This window comes from Lytechinus pictus, chromosome 2 (assembly GCF_037042905.1).
Source record: "Lytechinus pictus isolate F3 Inbred chromosome 2, Lp3.0, whole genome shotgun sequence".
NCBI lineage: Eukaryota > Metazoa > Echinodermata > Echinoidea > Temnopleuroida > Toxopneustidae > Lytechinus > Lytechinus pictus.
In genome coordinates this window covers 26,646,609-26,657,040 of record NC_087246.1, presented here as the reverse complement: position 1 = coordinate 26,657,040, position 10,432 = coordinate 26,646,609, and the positions used below count along the sequence as shown (strand labels likewise).

Here is a 10,432-nt window from a genome sequence, read left to right as displayed (position 1 = left end):
AACTACAAGAATATTTATTAGGAGGCTGCACTCTACAAGCTCCGCTTTTTAGCAGCCTCCTCCATTTCCAACCTGATATGTAATAATCTTGAATATAATTTTTGTGCATGGATACTTGAAATATGTGTTGTTATTTATATGTCAAAATGTACAAAACAAACTGTAATTGTTGAAAATGGAAATAAACGAAATGAAATGAAATATTTTATCCGACAAGTCTTGCCCGAAGTCTTATTTCTTCCGACAGTTACCATAGTAACCGTGCTTCTCAGCCAATCAAAATCAAGGAAAGTTGTCAGATCTGGGTAGTGTTTCATGAAAGGACTTGTCAGATGTTTTATCCGACAAGTCTTTCCCGAAGTCTTGTTTCTTCCGACAGTTAATAATAATAATATACAAAATTTATAGAGCGCTTTATACAAAAGTTTCAAAGCGCTAAGAAAGAAGGGGGAAATACAAGATATCTCAGAAAAAGAACAACAAAGGAACTGAAAGTGAAAACACAATTACTAAAAGAGTTGCGTTTGAACGCAAGTCAAAAAATCAATTGCAAGTCCCAAATGCGCGCTGTTGATTGGTTGAAAATCAAGTTGCGCATGATATTTAGAGTTGCGATTGATTGCAACTCTTTCTGCAACGGGCCCCTGACAACATGTCGGACGGAAATGTTGATGAAACGCTCCTCGGATATAATTTGGGAAGGGAGATATTCTCTCACAATGATATAATAAGGGGCATACGCGAAAAAGAGGAGTTGCAGTCGCCTCCGTGTCAAAGTGTTCCCCCCCCCCCAAAAAAAAAAAAGGAAAGATGCAAAGAAGGAAAGGAAAAAGGTTTGGGAAGAGTATTTTGGCCCGCGCTTCACGCGCGAATAAGCATTCCATTTCAACTGCCAATAAAGGAAATGTATTTATGTGACAAGGACATAGCCATTATTAGTCCGCAGCATAGGCCTATTACCACGAGAAGTGGGAGGGGTAGTCACTTGCCCAGAAACGGGAAAAAAAATATTGCGTGAGGGGGGGAGCAGCAGAGGTGGGCCCAATAAGGAAAGGAAAAATAAAACAATAAGAGAATAAACAGTTATATTCGCGCTAGCATTATATTCATTTCGGAGATACGTATCCTGTTCATTAATTCCCTTTTTTTTGGGTCAATGTGTCAACATAAATCAATGAGACAAGTGGGCCTATCATGTTCATGAAGATAAACACTCCTTAATCATCATCATGAACCATTTTTTTTTTTTTTTGGGGGGGGGGGAATAGGCCTATATACCAACAAATTTCAGCTCGCGTAGCGCTACCATAATAATGTATATATATATTTTTGGTGAGATCCATGCTTGGTTCCATGACATTTGCTCCGGCGACAATTGCTCAGATAGAAAAATTGCAACCAAACATAAAATCTACCCTCCAAAACTAAATAAGCCCTAATCCTTATCTTTATATACTTTTGAACCCAAAACTCTATTACAACCCAAATAACCCTGTGCCCTAAGTCAGGGTCCGCGGAACGATTCTCAAAGTGGGGGGGGGCTGACCACTAGCGTACCTACGGGGGGGGGGCAGGGGGGCACTCTGCCCCCCTGACGAGCCACAACCCATACAAAAGACATGTACCTGCCCCCCCCTGACGAGCTTAAAAGACCTTTTTTGCCCCCCCCCTTTTTTTGTCAATTTTTTTTCTGGTACGAAAACCTTTTTTTTTTTTATTGAAGACCTTTTTTTTTTTTTTTTTTTTTTTTTTGGTTGTCAAATTTTTTGGCGGCCGATTTTGCCCCCCCTGTGGAAAATCCTAGGTACGCCACTGGGGCTGACCATGCAAAATATTACAATCATAATTATGGTAATTTTTACGTTTTTGTACATGGTTTGGAAAAGGTGGGGCTGAAGCCCCGCAGCCCCCCCCCCCTCGCTTCCGCGGCCCCTGTATGAGATATTGAGACCAGAGCAATAGTAGGAGCTGTTGTGTCACCCCATGGATTCAACCCTTTTCAAGTTAGTACAAAAAAAGTCAGCTCGTGATTTGCGCTTGCATTATTTTGTTCTGTGAAATACTTTTCTTATTCATTGATTTTAACTGTGCTTATTAAAAGTGTCCCATTTCCAAGTAAATATAAATAAATATTAAGGTCGCGGATAGTGCTCACATGTAGCACCTAATTTTGTCTGTAACAAATTATATTCCCCTTTTCAAAAAGGGGAATATAAATCAATCAGGATGCTAAACACTGATAATCATAATAGCCTATATGCCTACAGCATGTGGGAGAAATTACAGCAAATAAAGTAACTAAATAGAGACCCACTAAATTCAAATAATTTAGTGATAAATTTGGCCAGATGTTATGAAAAAAAAATGATAAAGATGGTAGCTAGGGGAAGGTAGGCTTATAGACGGTTACAAATATTGAAGTCCGTTTATCCTATGCAGGGGCCGCGGAAGCGGAGGGCTGGGGGCTTCAGCCCCCCCCCCCCCCCTCCCCCACTTTTTTTCAAAAACCGTGTACAAAAACGTAAAAATGACCATATGATTGTGATTTTTTGCATGGTCAGCACCCCCCCCCCCCCCACTCTGAAAACCGTTCCGCGGCCCCTGCTATGTATCCTGTGACTGTCGGATTTTAAGTTGAGCTACATTTTTATTTCATATGATCAGCCCTCAGCTCCCCCCCCCCCCCCTTCCGTAGTCGCGCATGCGCCTGCGCCTATGCGAAGTCTGTGTATGCAAAATGTCGGCTACCAGAACTCTTTCACACGCTCAACGAGTGTTAAGATTGTACAAAAAGTCTGTACGGCATTTGGAATCATGGATACCTGATAGGTAAATTGAACTCTCTACATATTTATCAATACTTTGATACATTCTACATAAGAAATAGATTGTTTCTAAGGTCATTAAAAGTAAATAAATTTAGCCATCTCTGAATTGTAATTTGCATAAAAAGGAAATAACGTTGTCCCACCTATTCCAAATTTTGTCGTGCTAAGTAAGGGTAAGGCTCGATCTCTATCTATGATTCTATCTATGCTACTTGCTAGTATGAGTATGGCTTAGCCTTAGACAGCTGCCAGCCGTCTGTTTCGAGGATTTTTTTTCAATTTTCAATTTTTTTAAATTTCTCCTCGTACCGTACACAGACGGCTCGCAATCGTGCAGCCGCCATTAGGGGATTAACAATGCAAAATCCCCCGACGGGGCTCATCGATTTTTGTCTTCATTTCATAAAAATATATACGGGGTATAAAAAGGAACTGGACCAGAATAAAGATTATTATTCTGTTTTGGCCTGAAATGCACCAAAACGGGAAAAAATAAACTTAAAAGGACAAAAACAGTGATTTCCCTAGGCTGTCACGCAACTCCCACTTCCATCAAAATGCTGCAACTAACTTGCATGTTGACGTTGAAATAAAAACAGAAAAAGGTTTGGCTCTTGATACATGAGCTGAGGCAGAAGCGCTCATGTCTTGACTATGTCCCCTACTCCCTAGATAAACCTTTTTTTGTTAAAAAATATTGCATTGCATTGTGTTAGTCATTAATAATATTAAAATTTTAAAAATTCTAGGGAATCTGGCAGTAGCAGCCATTCCAATTCCATTGATTGTGACTTGCATTGATATTTACACAAAATTTCAACTTCTCAATCAATGTTAATTACTTGAAAATCATATATTGCAGACTTGTTTTTTCTATTTATTTCAATCAAAGTATTAATGATAATTGTCCAACCAAAATTTTGAATTTAGATCTAGTAAAAGATCTAGATCTCACTATAGTCGTTTTTGTAGAGATATTTTTCAAGTTGTTGTAACTCGTGTGACCCCTGCGTGTGACGCGACACTATTGATAGGCTAGGCAATGTCACTAGATTCGTGCTGTAGACATATGTCCAAAAAGTCAATAGGTGAGTTGGCCTCAAATTTTCTTTCTATATTTTGAGTGAAAAATGAAGTTAAACTAGCGACATTTTCACATAATCTGGCAGCCAAGTTGATTATACTCTATCTATTGATGTGACATGTTTCCACGGCTCCTCTCAGAGGCTCACACAGTCCTAGGTCAGCATAAAGACTTTAAAATGCAGATTTTTAGCCACTAGCCCACACATTATAGCATGTAGGGATGGACCAATATGCATACATGATTTTATGGAGTATTTAAGCCTTATTTTTCACTATTTAGAAAATTTTTAGGTAAGTTTTGAGCAATATCTGTGATAATAATGCTAATAAAGAATATAATTAGGTAATGCATTTTAGTAGAAATGCTGTTTCTTTTTTCTTTTTTTGTCCTACCTAATATTGAAGATTCCTGACCTGTGTGAGCCTCTACCTACTATTGAAGATTCCTGACCTTATTATATTTGTCTGTAATATCCTCAAAAGATTCTCACCAGATTCTCATAAAACTTTCTGGAGAGTATTTTGAAAGATCTGGGAAAAATTATGTTAAAAAGTCATTAACGCCTGACTTTTTGTTTTGAGTCAATTGCCATTTGAAAATGCGACTCGCATGACAAGTATCATTTTGGACTATACGTTGAACAAATTATCATGATTTTATACAGTAAAATGGGCCAAATTTCATTCAAACAGAAGCCTAGGGTGTCTAGTTACATGGAATGGCTGCTATGTTAATTTATTTTATTTTTAGTGATTTTTTTTCTCCAGACAAGTGATTTAATATTTAGCATCCTGACTTGTTACCTTGCACATGCAATTCGTTTGGAAGAAAACAAACAGTTAGTGGGCAATAATAAAACAAAACTTCAGTACCTGGTTTACCTGGTTAGGATTTATATAATGAATCCAGAAGTTCTAAACCAGGTTGACAAAGAGTGTCACTTTGTTTGGAAAATGATCGATGAAAAAAAATACAAACAAGTTATATTATGTACAACTCTTTTTTTAATGCTTATTTTAGGCCATCTTTTAGATATGAAGCAACGGTTCTCCGTGCAAGATTTGATGAACACAAAAATGAGGCCAACATGCAGAAAGCTGCACAGATTTTACAAGCTGGAGAAGAAGAATTCTGGGAGAAGCAACATCCACAACCATACATATGTAAGTTGTTTATCTTTTGTGTGAAATTTATTTCACCTTATGCATCCATGGTTATTAAGTAGATGTGGTCTTTAAAGTGTTGCAATTAACTCTTGAAAAAAAAAAAGAGGTTTTAAGTGTGAAGAAGAGTTTACTATAAGAAAATGTTGTTACATTTATCAGCGATTGATGGCAAGTTAGGCCTGAATTGAAGGAGAATTTCACGTTACATTTTACATCTTCAAAATGAATTCAATGATAATAATACATTGTTTTTTACACATTTCTCATTGATGGATTTGACAATGAATTATAGGAGTACGCAACATTTTACAAGCTCATAATTAGATTATCATAACACATATTTTTTATTTTTCATTGCTTTTTGCAGTCATTGATTCATTTGGAGGAACTAGATATGAGCGTAACATACCTGCTCCAGAGTGGGTGAGTATTGAGAACAAATTAAAAGAGAGTGGGTGTAAATGCCAATTTTGTGATCCTTTCTTGTGGCAAATGATATTCACCATTAAATGTTCATTGGTGATTATTTAACGCGTAAGAAAGGATCACCAGTTATTCTTAAAGTCGCTCTTACTTACGAACAGCTTTATGAAACACCCACCAGGATTTAGAATAAAAACCAAGTTAGCTGCTAATTCAATAATTATTGCAATCCTCTAGGTCAGACAGGAATGGCTAGAACTTCATACACGAAGTGGTCAATAATCAATATATCTATGATTGCGTGAAAACAGTACAACCTACATGTTGTAGCACTTGTACTAGTATGACCATATTGTGGATTCTTCTGGGAGACATGCACCCATATTCTGAAGTCCAGTACTCCAGTTTAATTTAGACTCTGGGTCCCGTAACACAGAGGTTAGCAATTAATTGTATGCTTGATTTTTTTGATTGATCGTACATTGTAGTCAATGGAATCAATCGTATAAAAATGTGTCTACGATCATTGCTAAGATTTGTGTTACAGGCCCCTGGTCTAAAGTTGTGGTTTAGCTAAGGATAGCCAATGGTTGCATAAATTCCTATGAGTAGAGGTTCAATGTATCAGCTTATTTGACTCGCAAATCATTTTTTAAGTATTTATGAGAGATAAACAAGATAGTTGTCTTCACCATCAAAGACTTGGGGGAAGATCACAGTAAACAATTCAAACATACAATGGAAAAAAAATTGACATATTTGGCTTCTCATAAGACAGAGTTAGACAGTGGTCTAATTCAAACCTGACTTCAGAATGTGGACCATGGTATCTTTGTGCCAAGTAATAGTTTGCTGGGCCACCCACGCAGTGTGCTCAAGGGTGGCGCTCGGGCACAGTGTACACGTATGGTCAATCATTTTGCATAACAATATGACAGTAGGAACTGTTTTTTGCCAGAGTTCAGATGGCACACGCATTTTATTGTATTGCAATGCGTTACATTTGAAAGCCAAAAGCAAATTTTGCTCAGGGCAAACAAATTGTGAAGTAGAATTAACTTGTATGTTGTAAGCATGCTTGTGCTGAGGCAAGTTAGTTGCCTTTAGCTAGCTTTTTTTTTGAGGGGGGGGGGGATAGTTCATCAACAGTCACAATGATGTGAACAAAACCAAGTGCATTGGTATGGCATAAGCTACGGGTATTGCTTGTGCCTGTGTTGAAAGCAAAAGCTTTCAAGCAATTGCTCTTTTTCTTTGTGTTTGGCCCTCAATCCTATACGTAATACTCCACTACTAGTATAAGAATGATTTCATCATCATGACATTGAATACATCCAACATGTCACTTATTTTTTTTATTCATGTCACATATGATAAATCACATAATTTTTTTTACCATTTTCTTGTCCAGGTTCTGAACCACTGGCATCCTATTGAGAAGGCCCGATATCCCTATTACTTTGCAAGGCGAGAGAAGCGGTTAGCGGAGGAGCAAGCACGATGGGACCAACTGGTTGAGGAAGAAAGGCAGCTCATAGCAGAAGGAAAACTTCCTCCCAAGGAAGCCCTTCCTTCATGATTGTTTTTATCACTGCAAAATATAGCTTTAGAGTCAATTTAGTTGTGTCTTTTGGAGGACAAGGTTTTTATCTTATATTGTTGACAATGTGAATTTGAATTACACTGTGCCAGTTTGAAACAATTCTGATATTTTCACACAGTTGATTCCAAATCAACTAGAATATGTGTCTAGAACATGTCTAGAATACCTATTTGTGTGAAATGATTTTATCATAGAATGGGAATAGCTTGTGTTCTCGTTCGTATTCGTAATTTCATGATATGGATAGCAGTGATTTTATATATCTATACCTCTTTGTCATATATTTATTCATTTGTCATGGATGAGTGAAACTTTTGACATTTAATGTTACCTCCATTGTGCTATGCTATAAAATAGTTCCCCACACCATATTTAAAATAAAAAATGTCATGCAATATGTCTTACAGTGGAGGAAGTGTGACAGTGATTTGATTTTACATTAACTGATGGAATATATTTCAGGTTCAAGACTGAATAAAGATAAACCTTGTCCTTGCTGTACAGAATATGTGAAATTAAAGATGATAATTAACAAATGAATGAAACAGTGTATCAGACGAATTAATTGATGTGATAACCAGAAGTTGTTCTTGTTTGTAGAATCTCAGTATCAGAAGGTCATTGAATCTCCAAAATTGATTTGTTGTAGAAAATTATAAAGAGAGCTGGAATTAGGAATTCAACGTCATATCATGGCTGTGTGACCTTAAGCATTACAATGAATATTTGCAGTCCATTGGTTGTCGTTGTATTCATGTACAGTTCTATAGGATAGCATACTAAAGAGATGATGGACTGCAAATATTGATCGTATCTTTTAAGGTTACATGGTCCTGGGACCTTTAACATCAAATAAAATCTAAAATTCATTGTATTTGATGTAAGTTCTCAGGAGGGGTTTTTCATAAAGCAGTCTGTAGAGTTACAGATAACTTAATGGCTGGACCATGTTCACTTGCTAAATGAGATACCCTAATATTTCCCCAGGTGTTCTTGTAACCATTGATTACATTTTAAAAGAATGGTATTTAGAAATGAAAATATAAAATTGAAATGCTTGTTCGTAACAAGTATATCTATCTCCAAAGATTATTTTTCAACAATACCTGATGAGAATAAGAATGATTGAGAATCTCACTTTGCAATCAAGAACAAGTTCCTGTCGTTTGGATAGTCAGGTGTAATTTTATAACTAGGTAATCTAGCTATGTGAAACAGTCGCTAGGTATCTTCATGAAAGGTTTCTTGTGTATTTGGGATGCAGGAAGGATAACAGGGATAATCTGATGCTTCTAATAAAAATGATGGTGATGATGATGATGATAATTGATGATGATGATTATTGATGATGATGATTATTGATGATGATGATCAGGGGTGGATCCAGCTTTTTATAAAGGGGGGGGGTTGGGGTGGTATGCGAGGGAGCGTAGCGACCGAGTCCAAGCGAGCAGAGCGAGCAAGGGGGGAGGGGGGTGTCCCCCCTCCCACAGTAGGGAAAATTTTTGAAAAATAAATACATAGAAATAGAATAAAATAAAATTACAAGTTTAAAAAAAAAGATAAGATTTAAAAAAATGGTCCCCGGATTTTTTTTAGATCCACTTCTGATGATGATGATGGTGATGGTAATGTTAAAATGGTGATAGTGATAAAGAGTTTATGGTGGTAGTGATGATGGTAATGGTTATAAGATGATGGTAATGCTAGTAATGATAAGATTATGTTGGTTATTATTAACTTCCTGATTAAGATGGTGAAGATAATGAAATGGTATTGGTGATTATGAGATAGTTTGGGTTTATCATAGCGGTGTGATTATGATGTTGATAATGGGGATATGATTAGACTATATTGGCAATAATGGTGTGAATTTGGTTATATATCTACTTTGAAAAGATGGCTATAATATTATAATTGTTGATAAATTAATTTTGTTGATGATATGTTTATGAAGATCATGTGATGGTATAACTAAGAAACTGATGACAGTTGTGATTGTGTGAGATGATTATTTGATGACCATGATTCTGCTGATAAAATCCTATATATTGCCTCAAGGTTGAAGCATAAAAAGACTTAATATATGTACTTGAACTAGAAATTATAACAATCAATTATACATGTAGGCGTATACATAATAACACTGTGTATCCGAGCACATTTGGAGAGAGGAAAAGGTAAATGGCAGTTGAAATAACTTGGTTCTTCATTATCTTCCCAAAAAAAAAACATACACACATTTTATTTATTGATGCCAAACAAGGCACCAATTATATACATATATATATATTTACATATATGTATATATATATCTATATATATATAGATATTATTGGTGCCTTGTTTGGTATCAATAAAAAAATGTGTGTACGTGTATGTATAAATTTCTTTATTCATTTGATAATTCAATCTAAATCAAAACATTTTCTTAAAGACAAAAACTGATATGATGGTTGATCTACAAAGAGTTGAAGAAAACCAATTAGGGATATGAAAGAATGGTGGTCGGGGAATAGTTGTGGAGGGGCAAAGAAAACATAATTTAGTAACGGAAACAGAGATTAGAACACTAACATGTATTAATACTATTATTATCATCATAATCATCATCATTGTTAGTTCATTTGACAAAAATACAAAATAAAATTACATATCTAAATTGAAACAATGCATTAGTCAGTATATGATTAGAGAAATTGAAGAACAGAAGTAGGGCCTATGAAGAGTACACGCCTGACTTATTTATTAATGAATTTAGTTCATAGCCCTCCTTTGGTTGCCAAGTTATGCTTCATGATCATCCATCCCCAAGCACCACAATCATATGGATATATGGTTACTAAATATGACATGCCATCGGGGGGGGGGGGGGCACTTCCATTGAAGAGTGGATACCATGCATGACCAAAAAAAAAAACACGTAAAAAGGATCTCTTTTTTTCAAGATAGGGTATGTTACGTAATAAGGGTGTCAAAAACACTAAAACAATATTTTTAAAAAGGTATATATTTCGCTAGGAAAACCATGTGTTTACGGTCTAATTTGCGAGGCTATAAAAAGACTAAAATACTTTATAAAGTATGTACTTTTTGCCACAACACTACGTGTTTAGGGTCCGATTTTAGCGAGGTGTGAGGGGTGGTAAACCTAATGAAAGTCAAGGTAAAGCCGACCTCCGTGATCACGTCCCTGACATAATTAAGATATCGTCGTACTTGTTGAGGGGGTCAATTCAGGGAATATACTTTTCGAAACCCATGGTCACGCATGGTATCCACTCGTCATAAGAAGTGGCCCCTCGGCCTGGATAAATACCACATG

The 10,432-nt window shown here is 36.2% G+C and overlaps 1 protein-coding gene across 1 annotated transcript; it reads left to right on the top strand.

Annotated features, from left to right (window-relative positions):
- Positions 1 to 2,721: 2,721 nt before the first annotated feature.
- LOC129273251 (NADH dehydrogenase [ubiquinone] 1 beta subcomplex subunit 9-like) lies at positions 2,722 to 9,091 on the top strand. The gene is made up of 4 exons (XM_054910279.2): positions 2,722 to 2,829; positions 4,936 to 5,078; positions 5,449 to 5,504; positions 6,916 to 9,091. Exons 1-4 carry the CDS (start codon positions 2,738 to 2,740, stop codon positions 7,081 to 7,083), a joined length of 459 nt encoding a protein of 152 aa, XP_054766254.1. The 5' UTR covers positions 2,722 to 2,737; the 3' UTR covers positions 7,084 to 9,091.
- The last annotated feature ends 1,341 nt before the right edge of the window (positions 9,092 to 10,432 follow it).